General features: G+C 45.1%; 2 protein-coding genes across 4 annotated transcripts; one reads left to right on the top strand and one right to left on the bottom strand.

The window, feature by feature from the left end:
• The first annotated feature begins 205 nt into the window (after positions 1 to 205).
• Positions 206 to 13,132, top strand: CHERP (calcium homeostasis endoplasmic reticulum protein). Of its 2 annotated transcripts, XM_053999273.1 has the most exons (18): positions 206 to 311; positions 414 to 587; positions 1,199 to 1,380; positions 2,158 to 2,295; positions 2,520 to 2,671; positions 3,000 to 3,111; positions 3,476 to 3,565; positions 4,172 to 4,409; positions 4,695 to 4,873; positions 5,309 to 5,705; positions 7,560 to 7,798; positions 8,624 to 8,757; positions 9,029 to 9,115; positions 9,573 to 9,722; positions 9,838 to 9,954; positions 10,438 to 10,532; positions 11,067 to 11,252; positions 12,408 to 13,132. In XM_053999273.1, the coding sequence occupies exons 1-18, from the start codon at positions 287 to 289 to the stop codon at positions 12,410 to 12,412; spliced, it is 2,700 nt and encodes an 899-aa protein (XP_053855248.1). In that variant the 5' UTR covers positions 206 to 286; the 3' UTR covers positions 12,413 to 13,132. The 2 variants fall into 2 exon arrangements, with proteins under 2 accessions (XP_053855248.1, XP_053855247.1); XM_053999272.1 differs by lacking the exon at positions 12,408 to 13,132 and having other exon boundaries at positions 11,067 to 11,260.
• Positions 13,133 to 13,552: 420 nt separating this feature from the next.
• C26H19orf44 (chromosome 26 C19orf44 homolog) lies at positions 13,553 to 18,514 on the bottom strand. 2 transcript variants are annotated; one of them, XM_053999275.1, is made up of 8 exons: positions 18,348 to 18,514; positions 17,373 to 17,957; positions 16,729 to 17,083; positions 16,109 to 16,185; positions 15,580 to 16,021; positions 14,343 to 14,420; positions 14,075 to 14,241; positions 13,553 to 13,735 (listed from the first exon to the last, which is right to left on the bottom strand). In XM_053999275.1, the coding sequence occupies exons 1-8, from the start codon at positions 18,384 to 18,386 to the stop codon at positions 13,658 to 13,660; spliced, it is 1,821 nt and encodes a 606-aa protein (XP_053855250.1). In that variant the 5' UTR covers positions 18,387 to 18,514; the 3' UTR covers positions 13,553 to 13,657. The 2 variants fall into 2 exon arrangements, with proteins under 2 accessions (XP_053855250.1, XP_053855249.1); XM_053999274.1 differs by having other exon boundaries at positions 14,343 to 14,450.

Raw genomic sequence — 18,514 nt, forward strand, 5'->3', positions numbered from 1 at the left:
AAAAAAAAAGCCTGAACGCAAAATACCATCTCAAATACCTTCAATGCCGACCTCAACAGAATAAAAAAAAAGGGCAAACCGCCAACATTCAGCGCTTTAATTGTTAATTGTTCACCGCGATTCAGCCGCCGCCATCGCCTCCCCTCACGCGCGGCACGCGACCCCGCGTCACCGCCGCCGCGCGCCGTCTCCACGGCGACGGGGGGCCGTAAAGCGCGGGCGCGCGGGTGTCGCAGCTCCTCGGCGGGCCGTGCGGCGCGGCCCAGCGGGCCGGGGAGCCGCGGCCATGGAGATGCCGCTGCCGCCCGAGGGTGAGGGGCGATCGGGGCCTTCGGGGGGAACGGGGGGCGGCCGCGGGAGCGGGGAGAGCTGTGGGGGGGCGGCGGGGGTGTGACGGCGCTGCCTCCCCACAGACCAGGAGCTGCGGAATGTCATCGACAAGCTGGCGCAGTTTGTGGCGCGGAACGGGCCCGAGTTCGAGAAGATGACGATGGAGAAGCAGAAGGAGAACCCCAAATTCTCCTTCCTCTTCGGGGGCGACTTCTACGGCTACTACAAGTACAAGCTGGCCCTGGAGCAGCAGCAGCGTGAGTGGGGCCTGCGGCTCGGGCAGGGCCGGCTCGGGGCTCGCTCCCTCCCCGGCCGCGGGGTCTCGGGGTCGGCCGGCGGGGACACTTTTGTCTCTCCTGGCCTCGTCCTGCTCCTTCGGGACCGCCTCGCAGCCTCTTCCTGCGCTCGGGGCTCCCGGTAGTTGTCTCAGCGCTGCCCACGGCTCCTCACGGCCCCTCTGGAGGCGGGCAGGGGGAGCCGCACGCACGGGCAGCGCGGTGAGACGGAGCTCAGCGCCTGCAGAGCCGGAGCTCGGCTTGTCCCGCAGTTGTCCCTCTGGAAGTGCACAGGGAGGTGCTGGCTCTCCTCTTTGGCACCATCCACCCGTGATTTTGCGTTAAGCGTAGAATCATGGAGTGTGCCGAGTTGGAAGGGACCCATCAGGATCATCGAGTCCAACTCCTGGCCCTGCGCAGGACACCCCAGGAATCCCACCAAGTGTCTGAGAGCGTTGTCCAAGCAGCTCTGGAGACCCCTCTCAGCCCCTCAGAGTGAGGGGCTGTTTGGAGCCGGTGCCATTTTCACCCGTGGGCTGGTGGTAGCAGGTTTCTGTGGGAGGTTTACTTTCAAAGTTTACTCTGTCCGATAGTGTTGTGCAAGCAAAGCCAAGACATCGAGGCTTCCGCACAGATCCAGCCCCTGCCGCAGCCATCGCTCCCGCCGGCTGCGCCCATCCCAGCCCCTCAGGGCACCCCGTCTGTGGAGGAGCTCATCCAGCAGAGTCAGTGGAACCTGCAGCAGCAGGAGCAGCATCTCCTCGCTATGAGACAGGTTGGTTTGAGATCAACACTCATCTGGTGTGTCCTGGCCTGTCAGTGGCTGCAGGAATTAGGAGTGAAGGGGGAGAGGATGGTTTGCTGCTGGAGGTGAGGAGAAGGGATGTTGCTTTCCTTGTTTTTGTTGTGTGGCAAATGCCATCGTTCCCCTAGGATGGATGTATCTGGTGTGTAGGTTGGGTTATGATTGCATATGGATTATATTATTATGGGATGAGTGATCTGTGATTAGAACCTTCTATTTGCTCTTTGAAAAATCTTGTTAGTTTCAGAATGGAATGAATTGTGGCTGCTTTAACCTTGGTTTAATGCTGCAGATTGCTGCGAACTGTGATGTTCCAGTTTGTAATATTCCCACTTAGCTGTGATTAGGGATGGGGGGGAGCTGTGTGCTATCAACTAGCTGATTTTTGCAGGAGACGTTTAGCTGTTAAAGCTGCTGAAAACCAAACTGAAGAGTTCCTTGTGCCTTGGTTGTGTTCCTTACGTTTAAGAGCTTCTTGCAATTATTTTTTATTACGTGATGGATTTTGGAAGTAGAAGTAAACTGGACTTCTCTGTAAAAATGTGAAGTCTTTTCTTTTCAGAACCATTTCAACTGGAACATTTTCATGAGGTCACACTGCTTGTAAAGGATTTTTGCCTTGAGATAGCCACTTAGGTCCAAGAGGATAAGGATACAGCACCTTCATTCTTTAAAGGAATTTTGGCTATAATGTAATTCTTTCTCTTTTTTCTTTGCTTCTCTTTTTTTTTGATTGTTTTTTATCAGGAACAAGTCACATCAGCAGTTGCCCTTGCAATCGAGCAACAAATGCAAAAGGTTTTGGAGGAAACCCAGTTAGATATGAACGAATTTGACAACTTGCTGCAGCCAATAATTGACACTTGCACAAAAGATGCAATCTCAGTAAGTGATCTGAATCTGCGCAGGGATTTGGTGGTGCTGTGGGTTCCTTTGAATTTTGAGATTCTCTGTACATTAACAGCTTTGTATCTATGTTGTGTGGCAGGTAAGATGAAAGCTGTTACCTGAAAACTCCCCTTCCTGCAGTTATTTCACAACTATAGGAAACCCGTGTTGTGGGAACGCATCAAACTGACTTAAAATGTTTTAAAATGTGCTTTTCTAAGGCTGGCAAGAACTGGATGTTCAGTAATGCCAAGTCTCCTGCACACTGTGAGTTGATGGCCGGGCACCTGCGGAACCGGATAACCGCGGAAGGAGCTCACTTCGAGCTGCGCCTGCACCTCATCTACTTAATCAATGATGTTTTGCATCACTGGTAAGGATTCAGTTCTGGGTTTCAGTTTGCTGTTTTGGTTAATTTGATGAAGTTTCTCTCCTAGATACAGTGTTGGTTTGACTAGTCACTTCATCTTTTTAATGTATTAATTGATTTGATCTAGTGGTTTAGTAATCAAATGTAGGTAAAACAATTTTACCTACTTTGTGTATTTTTCCTCCAGACAAGATTTTACAATAAAGTCGTTAGGGAGAGAATTCTCTATTTTGTGATTCCACTACTTTTAGTATAGCAGAAGTTGAGGTGAATTGAATGTTCCAATGCACTTAGAGTGAAAAAGATAACTCTTCCCATTCCTTTCTTGAAGCCAGCGGAAGCAAGCACGAGATCTTCTGGCTGCTTTACAGAAGGTGGTTGTGCCTATTTATTGTACCAGTTTTCTAGCAGTGGAGGAGGATAAGCAACAGAAAATTGCCAGAGTGAGTATCTGGTTCTGGTTTAACTGTGACTTTTGCTTTGTTAGGTTGGTGCTTTGTAAATTCACAAATAGGCAGGTGCAAGAAGATCACTGAGATTTTTCTGGTCTGATTGCCTTCATAAAGTCTTTTATAGGAGGTGCTGTAGTTCACATTTAAAATAGAACTTCAAAGTACCTAGGCTTTATTTAAGAGTTATCACAATGATGAATGCATCTTCAGTCATTCAGAAATGCATCCTTAGTCATTAAAAAATAAATATGAAAATCCTAGGTCTTATGAAAAGCTGAAGACACAAAAATGCTGTGGCTCAGTTTTTCTTTGATTGTTCATAATTTCTAAAATCCTTTCACTCTTATTCATACAGCTTCTTCAGCTATGGGAGAAAAATGGGTACTTTGATGAGTCCATTATTCAGCAGTTACAAAGCCCAGCTCTTGGACTTGGCCAGTACCAGGTTAGCCACAAAAATATCAGTTTTCTTATTTATGAAATATTCTGAAAATTATTTTCCTTTTCAAAGGATAATGTTAATTTCTGTCCTCCATCCCCTCCCTTGAAGTTGCTTACAAGGGATTGCAAAAACATAATGTGAAATACAACCTTGTTATTTCAAACATTTAATAATCCAGCTGCTGATATGTTCCTGGATACAGGATACAGACTGATACAGTCCTGTACATATTTGACAGTGTCTTGTATAGCAGGGAGTGTTTGGTTAAAAGGAAACAAGCAAATATGGCTTTAAATTGTATACATTGAATATAAAAATTATTCTGGCAGCAGGAACTTTTCCTTTTTTATTATTAATAATGAATGCTGTTGATTTGAGCTGTATTGGAAAGACAGTACTAAAGATGGTGAGTTCCAGGCTGCAGAGGATATTTTGGAAATTTCCACAAAGCTTCATAATGAGACTGGGTGGTTCTGCCACCATCATCCTGCATCCTCGTGTGTTTTCTGGGAGAGAGGGTGAGGGGCAATACAGGGAATTCTGAACAAGTGGATAGGGTAGGAAATACAGGTGCAGTGTTCACTTGTTCTCCTTCACTTCTTTTATCAGGCAAATTTGATCACTGAATATGCAACGGTTGTCCAGCCTGTGCAAGTGGCTTTCCAACAGCAGATTCAGAACCTGAAAACTCAACACGAGGAGTTTGTGAACAGTTTAACACAGCAGCAGCAGCAACAGCAGATCCAAATCCCCCCACTAGAGAACGAGGTGAAATCAACACCCCCACCTCAAGCCCCCACAGCAGCCCCAGCCTCAGCTCCACCATCTGTTCCAGTCACACAAGCAGGTACTGAGCTGATCTTTCTTTCTTTTTTTTTTTTCCTCCCTTTTTAATTATGAGGCACTGCTGGTTTGTTCAGGCAAAAGCTTGAATCTATTCAGAACCTTGCAGCAGGTGCAGGCTGATGCTTGAGTATAAAAAGAACCAAAGAGATGAGTGTTAAATGGATCAGAAATCCTGTCTCCCAGTAATTAGATTTCTGCAGAAGGAATTCATCTGGAGCCTGGTGTGCTGATGTTTTATTAACTGCAAGTGAATTTGATGCTGACAATAGTCTCTACATTGTTCCAGATGATGGTAAATCTCAGCTGCCTCTGGCTGGTTCTACAGAGTATGACACAACTGGGTCTGGAGTGCAGGATCCTGCCTCAGGTGGACCACGTGGGCCTGGATCTCATGACCAGATTCCCCCAAATAAACCACCCTGGTTTGACCAACCTCACCCTGTTGCGCCATGGGGTCAACAACAGGTAGGAAACAGTTCTGAAAACAGATGTGGAAGTTCAGAATGACTGTCTTGGTTGTGGAGGTTGGGAATGACCACCTTGGTTGTGGAAGTGCAGTGAAAAGCTACAAAGTTAGAAGCTGTGAAAGTTAGAAATCCAGATTTCAATGCCAGTATCACTCTGAGTGCAGTTAAAGGCTTTTGCCTTTAATCATTAATCATGTTAATCATATTTCAGTTTGTTAACCATCACACTATTCCTATGAAAAAGAGCTGTTTGGTTCAGTAACAGTTGGGTCTTTTCCCATCTTTTTTCTGAAGTTGCAGTCATTCAGACTCGTATTTGAAATGTTCTTTCACTTGTGCATGTTGCCTGTGGGCTGTATTTCCTTAAGAAGTCATGTTACTGTGTTCTTCATTCCTGTAACCAAATGACCAGGCTTCTGTCCTTCACCTCCAGGGACCACCTCATTGTCCTCCCTGGAATAACAACCACGAAGGAATGTGGAACGAACAGAGGGATCAAGGCTGGAACAATCAGCGAGAGACCCCTTGGAACAACCAGCCTGATCCTTCATGGAACAACCAGTTTGAAGCACCGTGGAACAACCAGCATGAACAGCCTCCATGGGGTGGGGGTCAGAGGGAACCTCCATTTCGAATGCAGCGGCCACCTCACTTCAGAGGCCCATTTCCTCCACATCAGCAACATCCCCAATTCAACCAGCCCCCGCATCCGCATAATTTCAACCGCTTTCCACCTCGCTTCATGCAGGATGATTTTCCACCTCGCCATCCCTTTGAAAGGCCTCCTTATCCTCATCGTTTTGATTACCCCCAGGGGGATTTTCCTCAAGGTAAAGTGTGTACCAGGCCAGGTTTTCTTACGTTGTAATGCTGATTGCCATTACAAAATTATTTAGTGATTTGGGGTGACAGTTTATCCTCAGTGGACTCTTGTGATTTTCCTAAGAAATGTTTAGTTTGGGATTTTGGGAAGCTACTGTAAGAACTCAGTAGGAAACACATGCACAGTTGGATGCTTCCTTGCTTTCTGAGTCTTCCCTAATGGATAAGAAATTGTAGTCCAAATTCAAGTCAGCATCTCTACAGGCACCTCTTTTGCGACTACTTCACTTTAAAAGTAGTAAGTCCAAAGGTGAGAAGCAGCATTTTCTTGTAAATTTAATCACGTGCACATCAGCTTGTAGGTGAGGGCTGATGAGAGCTGTGACCTGTGTAGATGGAGGAAGTTAAGAGGAAGGCTGAAAGGCCTTGTTCCTGTGCATACACTCATTTGTTCTTTCTTTTTATTTTGGCTGCCAAGCTCTCTAGTTTTCTGCCTTTAATGTTGTGTGGCTTGGTAGTGTGTGGTGCAATGATCCCTACCTCCAGGTCTTCCTCCTCATTGAGTCTGTTCTCTTGTTGGAACATGGGAATGTGTGGGAGTGTAACCTGCTGCAGGCCTGCCTGGCCAAGGGTAGTTTCCATTTCACCTGCAGGAGTTACTGTTACTCTGGAATGATCCTTGTCGGTGTGAAGGCCAAAGATCACCCTGGTTCTGTGTGACAAATCATTTAGAAAATAGATTATGTTTCTGTGTAGGAGTTGCTATGTTAATCCTAAAAGTTTCTCAATTTTCCAAGTCCAAAAATGGTTGAAAACCAATGGATTTGAGCTTATATATTTAGGATTGAATTTAATTTCTGTAGTGGAGATTGTCCCCTTTTTTTTTTCCCTTGGGTATTATTGCTTGGGTGTTTCTGTTAAGAATTGTGGTAGTGAGTAGGGAGAAAGGGAGAATTCCCTCTTGTCCGAGGGAGTTTAGGTTTAAGCTCAGAATGAGATGCTCGGTTTTGGATTCTAGTGGTGATTTAAAATCCCTGTGCTTTCATGCAAAGTTGTTGGAGGAAGGGATCTATTAAACCAGATGGTTAAAATTAGGAAAGCAGTGAATCAATGACAATACAGACTCTGCTCGAGTTCTGATCACAAGGAGTCAAATAGTACCAGCTCGAAATTGGGAAGTGGCTGTAATGGCTTTTTCTGGGAAAACTGTTAATTCTGCTGCAAATGATGTTGATTTTCAGTCTTGCATTTTTCTCCATAGAGTGCAGTGAGTTCAGCAGGGTCTCCTGGCATTCATGGTGTTTGTCCATCAGTGGCTGGATGAGTGTCACTCACTTCCCTGTTTTAACAGAATTATTATCTCTACCTCTTCTCCAAATTATTTTTTCTCCAAAAGTAATTTCTTGTCACCCACTGATGCGAGTTAATTGCTGTCATATGTATTTCTTCTTATATGTTGATTTAGCAGAGAGACAGAGCTAATTACAGGTCCAAGCTGAGCCATGATTGTGCACTTAGCTTCAGAAGTAAATCCCACCAGTAGCTGCCCTGATGCATCTGAAACATTTTGTTCTTGAGTGTGTCTTTGTTGTGGTCCTTTTGACCACAGTATGTCCCAAAGGAAGCAGTGGCTTGGGGCTGAAGTGTCCTGTTGTCTAGTGGTTGCTGTGGCCAGGGAGGTAAAAGCACTGCAGGGTGTTCTTGAGTGTGGACCTGTAGCCAGCCTCTGGTCCTTCAGTTCTGGTGCTTTCCTGGATCTCCTGAGACTGGGTTTCAGGAAAAATGCAGTAATTGAAGTACATCTCTGATTGCCTTCCTTCCTTGCCAGCTAAATAAAACATTTTAACCCTCCCACTCTGCAGAAATTGGACCTCCTCATCATCATCCTGGTCACAGACTGCCTCATCCTGGTATCAGCGAGCATCCTCCCTGGGGAGGGCCACAGCACCCTGATTTTGGGCCTCCCCCACATGGATTTAACGGGCAGCCCCCTCACATGCGGCGCCAAGGGCCCCCTCACATGAACCATGATGATCCCAGCCTGGTGCCAAATGTTCCCTACTTCGATCTTCCTGCTGGCCTGATGGCTCCACTTGTCAAAGTAAGTGCTTGCTAAGGGACTCATTCAGACCAAGACACTGGTGGGATTAACAGATCCCAAACCTGTTGTTGTTATCAGGGACAGTTCAACACTGATGTGTATGATTTCAAATCCTTCCATCCCACAACCAGTTGTGTAGGGTATAAGAAAAGGAGTAGTTTGGGGGACTAGGTAGTGAAAATGGTGAGAATTTTTGTGTGTTTTGTGCTAGAGGAAGCTGGTTGAACTCACAGTGTGAAAGACTAATTTATACTTGAAAGTCTGACCCCTGTTTGTAGGAAATGGAAATCGTCAGTGATTTCCAGATGGCCAGAGAGACCTCACAGGTCTGATGGGGCCACTGTACTAGCTCTTCATAATCAGAATTCTCTTGAAAACATTTTACAATATCAATGTTATATAGACAAAGAAGGATAGAGAACAGGAAACATACCTGTATCAGCATCTTCAGGGATATTTACAGTTGTGTATTCTGTATTTGAGATGAACAAATAAGCCTCTTCCATCTCTTTGTGTTATTCTCATACACCAGTTTGTGCCAGGCTTCCATGCAGACACATTAGCACAAAGGTAGATGAGATTTGCATTTTATCTACCTGGTGACCCACTTGATACTGCAGCCTGTGCAGTGCAGGCTTTTCTCAGAGAACTCACAATAATGATAGCACGAGGAAGCATTGGGTCATCTGCAGAATCCTTATTTCCAGATCATTTTTTACCCAGTGTTGAAATTTGAGATCTCCACACAGCTAAGTCTGTATTTAACTCTTCAGGTAGGCACCCCGTGACACATGACACAAATGTAATTTGTTTTGTTTCCGGCAGCTTGAAGATCATGAGTATAAACCTTTAGATCCTAAAGATATACGTCTTCCACCTCCAATGCCCCCCAGTGAGAGACTCCTGGCTGCAGTTGAGGCATTTTATAGTCCACCATCTCATGACAGGCCTAGAAACAGGTAAGAGTAGGTGTAGCCAATAAAATGGTAAAGAAAATGCCCTAAGAAGGTGCCTCAAACCACAAAGTGCCTCCCTCTCTTTTGCCTGTGTCTTGGTTCTCCTAATGCTCTTCTTGTATCGCAACTGCACTTGCTGTTTGATCTTATACTGAGATTTGCAAGACAGTTTTGCCCAGACCCTTTGTTCTGTACAAAATCTGGTGAAAATCCTTAAGGTCACCACTGAAGTGGAATTCACACGTGTGGGTTCTGTGTGGTTGATTTGTTGCAGTGAAGGATGGGAGCAGAACGGACTGTACGAATTCTTCAGAGCTAAAATGAGAGCAAGGCGGAGGAAAGGTCAAGAGAAGAGAAACAGGTGAGAGTTCCACATGTTCTGCTGTGTGCTGTTCAAGGTGCTTGGACTAAATGCACAGGGAAAGTCTGTTCAGCAACATGCTGATGGAATAAGTGAATTTCAGTGTGCTGGGATTTCTGTCTAATCTGCAGAAAATGGACACGGCACGGGTTGCCCAGAGCAGCTATGGCTGCCCCATCCCTGGAAGTGCCCAAGGCCACGTTAAACAGGGCTTGGAGCAGCCTGGCCTTGAGGAAGGTGTCCCTGCCCAATGGCAGGGGTTGGAACTGGATGAGCTTTAAGGTCCCTTCCAACTCAAACCGCTTTGTGATTCTGTGAAACAGTTTTTCACACTCAAGCTTTCACTTTCACTGCAGAAGTAGTGCTTGTGTGTAATTTGAATTTGATCAGGAGTAGGTTTGTGTTTCTGGTGCTTCTCCGTGGAATCTCACTGGAGTTTCTCTGCTCATTTGTGCAGTGGGCCCTCTCGGTCTCGCAGTCGGTCTAAAAGCCGAGGTCGTTCATCTTCCCGGTCTCACTCACGATCTTCAAAATCATCTGGCTCCTACTCGAGGTCCCGCTCCCGCTCTTGCTCTCGATCGCGATCCTACTCTCGCTCACAGTCCAGGTAGGGCACGGGGGGCTGAACCTCGGGAACTGGGGGAGGGGGGAACCCCAGCCCTGGAGGCCGACGCAGGGATCCGCGGGGGTTGCTCTGGTAACTCGTGTGCTCTCCCTTTCAGGAGCCGGAGCAGGTCCCGCTCCTCTCACAGCCGATCGCGGTCTCGCTCACGGTCTCGCTCCAAATCGTACTCCCCAGGAAGGCGGCGCCGTTCCCGCTCTCGCAGCCCCACTCCTCCGTAAGCTCTGCTTTGGTCTCCTTTTACCTGGGCTGTTGGAGCAGAGAGCCTGCAGGGGCACTGCCTCGTTACCAGGGGAGAATGAGCGTTTCAACAAAGAGCAGAAAAGATGATGGAGAGCAGATTGAGAAACAATTTATCTGCTGTATGGGCTTGTAGAGAGAATATTACTTCATTGTGGTGGCTTTTTACTTCAACAAAACTGTGCAACTGTGAAGTCTGTGTATGCCTTCCTTGGGAGCAGGAGTAATTCTCTGTGTGCTCTACAGGGAAGAGCAGAGTGTTTGATTTCCCTTGTGCTGAGAAGCAGGTGATGTGTTTCTGGCACCTCAATAACTGCATGAACTGATGGCTTTAATAAAGAAGAGCTTAGTAGAGTGGATGGAATTGTGTTAACTGTTAATGTTTAACAGAATAGAACTGACTGTGTTTTGTGTCAGAATCGTATCACTGGTTCTTAATTTGTTCTTCTTATTTTCTTAGTTCTTCTGCTGGTTTGGGCTCCAGTTCTGGGCCTCCTATACCAGAATCGAGACTTGGAGAAGAGAATAAAGGCCATCAAATGCTAGTGAAAATGGGTAAGATGCTGTTCTAGAATCTTACACAAGCCAGGAAACAAAATGAGACACTGAAGTCTTAGATATAATTAATGAATGCATGTTCATAAGGAATTATTCATTGGCATTCCAAGGTCAGCATAAGAATATTCAGAGATGTAAGTATATGGAACAATGATAGCTGCCTTTCTGAGAAAGATACAAAGACAGGGATGTGAGCTTGGCATCAGATAGAACTGACCCTACCCAAAGTATTTTATCTCCCTGCAGTGCAGGTCAGCAGGGTTGACCGGACAGATTGGACTTGCACTGCCTTTCCTCTTATCCTCCTAACAGTTTTTAGGGATAGTGCTGCTGTCAGCTCCTAGAATCTCTGCATATTAATGCTTGTGAAATAAATGGGACAGTTCATGGTTGTTTCAGGTTGTCTGTTCCCATCCTGCTTTATCAAACTGATGCTGTCTTTGGTTGTTTCCAAAATGTCCGTGTTTGTCTTCACAATTCTAGTAATAAAAAAAACAGTGAAAGGATTGCAATGTTGTGTCCTTGCTGCAGGATGGAGTGGATCTGGTGGATTGGGAGCCAAAGAACAAGGAATTCAAGATCCAATTAAAGGAGGTGATATCCGAGACAAATGGGATCAGTACAAAGGAGTGGGAGTTGCATTGGACGACCCTTATGAAAACTACAGAAGAAATAAAAGTTACTCATTTATCGCACGCATGAAGGCCAGGGATGAATGTAAGTGAATGTTTCTCAGCAATTTAGAAACCTCTATGGACTTGAAAGTGATTTTTGCAAACCCAAATCAAAATATCAGTAGCTCTTAATTTTTTCTAATGTAACTGATAAAGTAAAACAACAGGTAAGTGGACGTGTACTCTGATTAACCCAGCAGGTTTTCCTTTTTAGGCACTGTGTTGTGTTCTAATTTCTGAAATGCTAATTAATTAGTGTGTTCTGTGTAAGTCACTTCCTGGCTGCAATACTGAGCACCTGCATCTTTGGATGTTGCCCCACAAAAACCTGGAGCAGTCACAGTTAGTGGAGGGGGAGCTGTGCCACACAAGGGACAGCTGCCACAGCAGGGAGGCTTTTAAACCTTGGAACCAAGGCCATGCTTACTGTTTACCCCTGCCCTATTCAGAGTTTCCTACCATTACTATCATGTTCTGCCAAAGCCAGAATTGGTAATAAATTCTCTGTAGTGCAGGAAGGGTTCAGAAAAAGACAATTACCCAAATGATGGATTTTTGCAGAGAGTCTGTGGTACACTGAACATTGTCACTTGCCAACAGCTAAAAGGAAAAAGCTGGCATGCTCAATGAAATCTCACTTCTGTCTCTAAATCTGCAATCAAATGGGTTCAAATAAAGCCCATAAGGAAAAATTCCTTATTAACAGAACCCTCATTCCACCAAACACTTCAGACAGCTTAGGTAGCTGTGGAATGTGTAAGAACTCTTCTCCCTATTGTTTCAGTGAAGTGTGAAACACAAGACTCTTCACCACCTGAGTAAGACTCTCTGAAGAAAGATGTCTTGCATCTTCTGCAAAACATTAAACTTTTAGAAATCCAGATTAAAGTCTGGAGGAAATGACAAATTAATTACTTTTAAAACTATGGTGAAAAATGGAAATGACATGTACTTCAAGACTTGTCAATTAGGGCTTAAAAAAGGCCAGTTGTTACTATGACATGTCCAGCAAGTTTAAAAAATTCCATTTATCTTGCAAAATTTCCTAATTAGTTCCCCATTTTATAGTAGAATTAAACCCCACTCAAGCTGTTCCTGGTGCAGGACTGTGCCTCATTCATTCCTGTGGAATACAGACATTTTCTGATACGGTTGTATGTTCTCTAGTTCCATAATGTATGTTTATTTCTCTCAAAAGGTTAATTCTATTTGAAGTGGAAGGGTGCTGCCTTGGGATCAAGTCAGACTGATGCTGAGCAGTGTATCCTAATGTCTAAATGGGGAATGAAGCATCTAGTTCCAGTGCAGGTGACCTCTGAGCACTGTGCAAGCTTTTAGAACCTTCCACCCACCTCCAGGCCCTGCCCAGCAGCTGCAGCAGCCGCCACTCGGGGCAGGACACAAGGGGCACTTCTCTGGTAGCTTTCCCAGCACTCTGAGGGATGGGCGATGCTTTGTAACGGAACACAGTCTTTGAGCTTTTTATATTTTTGTATATACCCTTTAATAAAAGCTAATTAGTTCAATAGAAGAGAATTCATTTTCTCTGCTCTACACGTTTCTATCAACGAGATGTTCTTGGAAACTTGATGTAAGCTAAATGAAAAAAAGAAACAAACCTTTTGTAACTGTTTCCAGAGACCACCAGCTAGAGCTGTTAGGCCCTTACACTGCACTTCCACTCCCCAGGTCTGCGTGGCGGTTCCCTTTTCCAGTTGTTTGTTTGTAGAGCAAAAACCCTCTTAAAACCATTCAGTTAATATGGTGGAATATCAGTTTGTTCTAGATCTACTGTAGTTGTGGAACTGTACCTGTCTGTGAATCAGCATACAACACCTGTATGTTACCAACTTGTGAATGTTGTTGTTTTGCCTTCCAATAAACAATTTTTTTTAAATAAAGATTCAGCTGAGATTTCCTGTACCTTGTTTGGAATTTCTCTTAATAAACACACCCAAGTGTGTGTTTGGGTTTGCTGTAATCTGACAAGGCTGATTATATAGAAAAGCTGTTTGGATAATGGCACTGAAGTCAGGAAATGGTAATTTTCTGCTGTGGTTGTATTTCTCAGGGGCTGTAGTACAGACTTGCACTTCTACCACAATCATAGATGAGATCACAGATCTCACAATTCACTGGATAAATGCATGCACTGTGATGACTTATCACAGTTTTACATTGATGTCTCCTTTGCTGACATAGTCTGGCTGAAGGGTTCCTTCGTATCCCTGTACTGTGTACATAAGTAAAACATTCAGGTATAGAAAAGTAAATTATATATAATAATTAGCAACTTGTACTAACTAATTTCTATAACATAGCAGTTTGTATGAATCCTTCCAGTACAGTTTTTAACCTTTTATCTCTGCAACTTGGGAAAGTTTCTTGTTTTCAGCCTTAGAGCTGTGAATATAAATGTCACTTAAAGTTCAGTAGCTGTCCAAGCAGTTATTTCTCCTGGGCTCTCCGAATTTCTTCAAGTGCTTGCTCAATTGTTAGAGGTGGGGATTTGTGATTCTTGATGTACTGCAAAAAAAAAAGTTAATAAGCTAATGTATTATGTAGATTATTACTTACTAAACAGTAGAAAGCAACTAATCTTCATGTCAAGGTACCTGCATGTTTCTTTACTAGCAACAGAAAGTGACCCTTCTGTTGCAGCATCTGAATGATCCCTGCTCATTTGAGGACAGCTAAATGCTACAGCAGAAACCTTAATCTTTAAAAACGATGGCCTCCAGCAGGACTTCAGTCTTTTTCTTTTAAACTTATTAATTAATCATATGCAGAGAAAGTATGTTTGCTCTAAGTACTACAAGGGTTTGGAAAGGAATACACGCTCAGTGTCTGGTTTGTCATAAATACCTCTTTAGCCTCTTCCAGGGTATGGTAGTGGAACTTCTCATGCTCCAGTGACTCCACAAGGGCTGTGTGAAGGTGGTGAATGCTCTCCACAAACTGCTGGGTCAGCATCAGGTGCTGCTTGCACATGGCGTGTAAGACGAGAACCGAGGGGCTGTACGCGGTCAGGGCTGCGAGAAAGGGACGGTGCACTGCGGTGAGGCACGGCTGGCAAGCCAGGCTCAGGTGCAGAAAATAGAGTAAAAAAGAAGAATAAACGTGGTTTTGGTACCTTCTACTGCATCCATGCTGATCACGTGACTGGCAATTGGCACTGGATCGATGTAGCTGGTGCCCAGAGCGGGGTTTGCTGTGCATAGGATAGCATCAGAATTACTGCCTGGGCAGGGGGGAAAGGTTTAGTGCTACTGCTTGGCTCTTCTGCAGTTGGGACAGCAGCTGCCCCAAAACCAATGTACAGCCTAACAGAAGAACTCTCTCAGCCAAAAATATGTTGACATAGTTATACAACTTCCACAGTTTCTTTACTATTAGGCTCACTACACCATTGCAGAAGGCACCTTTTCTAACTCTAGGTAGAGTAAAAGTAAAGACTTTTGTACTCAATGCTTCTGTTTTCAAGCACACTCAAGTTTCTACTTCTTCTCAAATGTGGCAAGGAATGGTGGCTCTTAGCACTTTTTCCTTTTAGTAAAGAGATGTAGGCAGGGAGCTACCCCTCAGGATGTGAAAGCTCCTATCTGATCCTGTCATGGGGCCATAATGCTTTCCTAAGAGAGAAGTACAATGCAAAAGAGCTCTGAATGAGCAATCACTTCAGTAACACTACCAATACCAGCACTAATAATGCTATTATTTACAATAGTAAAGATAGCAGAATACTGAATTTCATTTGAGAGTACTACTCGTGCTATTGTGAGCTCTGTCCCTAACACTTGCTCATCCAGCCTCAGGTCCTGTGGGGGGTATTTTTAAGCAAAAAACATTCCTTATTATGATATTCAATCCCATGTAGACAGCAGATTAAAGTGTTGGGCTTTAGAAATTTTTTTATTTAGCACCAGTGAGGGGAAGCTGTCACTAAAGTGAAGAAGTGTTACTGTTTAGTAAGAAATGACATAAAGTCATCAGAAGGTGGAGTGGTGTATATAGTGCTCGTTTATTTCAGACTGCTCCTGTTTATACACTGTTCCAATACAGGTGGATTTGATTGGTTATTTAGTTAATACATTCCACCTAATTGACAAGATGCCCTTTTATAAACAATCTTTGAGAATAACAAGTAAACAGACAGTAGGAAAAACAACACCTGTAGGTTGTTTTTCATAACAAGCTATCATTGTTTATCTGCAGCTCCCTAAAGTCTCCCAGGCTGATTCTGGGAAAACTTCTCTAGCTTTCTCACTCTGACCAGGCTGTCACATCCACAAAGCCTCTCAAGGCTGACTGGGCTGGCATGTATGAAGGTGTAAAGGTTTTCTGAGGAGGGCAGTAAGTGCTGGACTCACCCCTGGCCCAGCAGTAGGTGAAGGGAGGCTCTGCTGTCTGCACCGCGGTTTCTGTGACGGTCACTCGGTGCCCTGGCGTGACCAACGGGCACGACCCCGAAGATGGGTGTGCTCCAGAACTGCAGCTCTCAGCATGTCCCTCTCCAGATTGCCTGTCTGTTGTAGACAGAGACCTTTCAAAGTCTTCAGAATATTCTGAATTAACAGTACTCTCATTCTGATTGAGATAATCCTGTTTGTGTGGAGGGAAATTTGAGGAAACTCCACTTAAATGTTCAGAGATTTCAGCTTCAGAGACACATTTTTCAACCTCTTCTTCAGAAGAATCACTCACAACAGTTATTGCACTGGTCAACTTTAGAGCAGCCTGGTCCTCTTCCACCTGCAATGTATCTTTTTCCACATATTTCTTTGATTCTTGAGTAAACGGAATGTCTTTTTCCTGTAAAATTATTTATTTTAGAACCTCCACACTCTACCAAAGGCAGACTGGTAATAAGTGGGGAATAAGTGGGGCATTTCTACTTACTTTCTGCTTTAATTCTTCTGCCTTACTGGTAGTATCTGGTGCCAAATCATCAAGGCTCAGGATATTCAGTCCGAAGTCTGCAAACAAATGACACCTATGCATGAGAATTTGCATGAAAATTAGAGTACACTTTCCTGTAAGTGAGAAAAGTGGGGGAAAAAAATCAGTACTACCTTCCTAGTTCAGTACTAAAAAGTAATAGCCACTTCATAGAAACCCCTCAAATTTCCTCCCTTGATCAGCTGATGTTCCTGAAGTTAAAGAGATTTTTGCTGCCCCTCATTTCCAGCTGTTCTCACTCTGGCCCATTGGTACATTGTGCCACTGATACAGGAAAACTACTCTAAATGTTCTGATTGTTTTGACATCATGATGTCACCCAGGGCAGCATCATTAATCTGAACCCATTAAGTCAAAAGCTAAGGAAAATACAAACCTATTACACTAGAAAAAAGAAACAGATCAAGATAATTTCTCTGATGAGGCTTTGGTCTATGTGAAATTTCACCAGTGAATCCTTTCAAAGTGACTATTTGCCCATGTTTATTAAGAGAACTTATCAGGAGATTATCAGTACAATTCATACTGAGTCTACTGAGACAGTATTTTAGAAAACTTACATTTCAAGCTGCTGCTGGATAGATCTTCTGCATCAGCTCCTTCAGAAAATAATTCATCTAATGACTTTATTTCACTTCTGTCACTTTCAAGGGATTCTTGGATTTGCTTGGTGTAGCTTGCTTTAGGCAGAGCACTCTTTACAGTGTTGTCTTTCATGGAAGATGACAGCAACTGAGATCTCATGGTATGTCCTGACAGGTTGCTGCTGGTAGGTAAAGGGGCTGGTGAATTAACTCTACCAAACACACTTTTCTCTGAGTCTTTGTTGTGAAAAGAAGATGCTTTAGATAACTCTGCTGGTGAAACTTCCTTACGAGGTGGAGGAGCCTTTCCTGATGGAACTGGAGTCTTGCTCTTTTTGAAGAATATTAAAAAGAGATTTATGTGTTACTTCATTGTTATGTGTAGATTGCTAAAGGGAGAACAAATCATTGTGGGTAAAATAGAGTAATTTTAAGATGTTAAGATGTCATCCTGAATTCTATCATGAGCAAGACACAAATGCAAATTTAAAATTTAGTTGCTGGTGTTATCTAAATAAAAAGCAATCAACGAATTAAAACAATTACATAAAAGCATTAATAAAAATACATGAACCAGCAAAGTTTGTATTTACCTTTCTACCCCACTGAGCATCACTTACCAGAACCTTCTGATTCCCACGTCCACTGGAAAACTCCAAAGAGCTCTCCATCAATTCTCTCATTTCCTCTTCATCACTATCCAGATCAAGCCGTTGTTTAAGCATAACACTCCTTTTAGGGCTTTGCATGCTCTCCTCTCCCTCAGGACAGGCATCCCTGCGGCTCCCGTTCCCACTGGTGCTACCGTAACTCTTCCAGTACTTCCTGCCCCTGGCACCACCTTCGTGCCCAGAGGCAGACGAGGTGCACTCCTGAGCCAAAGGCTTCAGGCCCGGGTCAGTGTTCTGCAATTCCAGGTGCTTTTTTTGACCCATGACTTTGCTTTCCAGTCGTGCCACTTTGTCCAGGACGGAGCTTAGCCGCGTGCGGGCGGCGCTGCGCGGAGCGCTCAGGGCTGCACGGCCGCTCCCTGCCCTCAGGGCGCCTCCCGGCCTCTGGCCCCGCTGCGTCCCACCAGCGTTTCCATCGCACACCTTCAGGAACCTGCCGTGCTGGGACGGAGCCCTTCCAGCGCTCTCCAGCTCCGTGTCCACCGCCGTGAGCTCACCACGGGTGCTGCTCCTGCGGGGTACGTGGCTGTGGCCCTGCCGAGAATCACAGAGTCACCGACCTCAGGGAAGAGCTGACATCAGCTTGGGACTGATCCCCACGCTGTTAACCTGACCAAAGCACTGAGTGCCACATCCAGACTTTCCTCAAACATCTCCAGGGATGGTGACTCCACAGGGACGGTGACTCCACGGGCAGCCCCTCCCAATGCCCGACCATCCTTTCTGTGAAGGAATCCTTTCTGATGCCCAACCTAAACCTCCCCTGGCACAGCTTAAGGCTGTCCCCATGTCCTGTCGCTGGTTCCCTGGAGCAGAGCTGGTCTCTACCAGCTCTTGTACAGATCCCTCCCCACACAACACACGAACACCGGCCCGCGCCGAGCCTGCCCAGGCACAGACTGAGACAGGGCGCCGGTGCCTCACCTGCCCTCGGCCCGCGGGTGCCCGAGAGATCGCGGCCATGCGGGACGGGACGAGACAGAGCTGAACGGCGCAGGACGGACGGGATGGGGCGGGACAGGGTCGGAGAGAACGCCGTCAGGTCCGCCCAGCCCGAGGCGGCCGAGGCTTCTCTGGGCCCGGCCAGAGCG

This window comes from Vidua macroura, chromosome 26 (genome assembly GCF_024509145.1).
Source record: "Vidua macroura isolate BioBank_ID:100142 chromosome 26, ASM2450914v1, whole genome shotgun sequence".
NCBI classification, from domain to species: Eukaryota; Metazoa; Chordata; class Aves; order Passeriformes; family Viduidae; genus Vidua; species Vidua macroura.

Bases quoted from the DNA above. Each gene is read 5' to 3' on its own strand.
- CHERP (XM_053999272.1), top strand. From the start codon at position 287: ATGGAGATGCCGCTGCCGCCCGAGG. The intron at 1,381-2,157 runs GTTGGTTTGAGA...GTTTTTTATCAG, and splicing joins ATCTCCTCGCTATGAGACAG to GAACAAGTCACATCAGCAGT. The intron at 9,955-10,437 runs GTAAGCTCTGCT...TTATTTTCTTAG, and splicing joins TCTCGCAGCCCCACTCCTCC to TTCTTCTGCTGGTTTGGGCT.
- C26H19orf44 (XM_053999274.1), bottom strand. From the start codon at position 18,386: ATGGCCGCGATCTCTCGGGCACCCGCGGGCCGAGGGCAG. The intron at 17,084-17,372 runs GTAAGTGATGCT...TTCTTCAAAAAG, and splicing joins GTGGGAATCAGAAGGTTCTG to AGCAAGACTCCAGTTCCATC. The intron at 14,451-15,579 runs GTGAGTCCAGCA...CCCCCTGCCCAG, and splicing joins CACCTACTGCTGGGCCAGGG to GCAGTAATTCTGATGCTATC.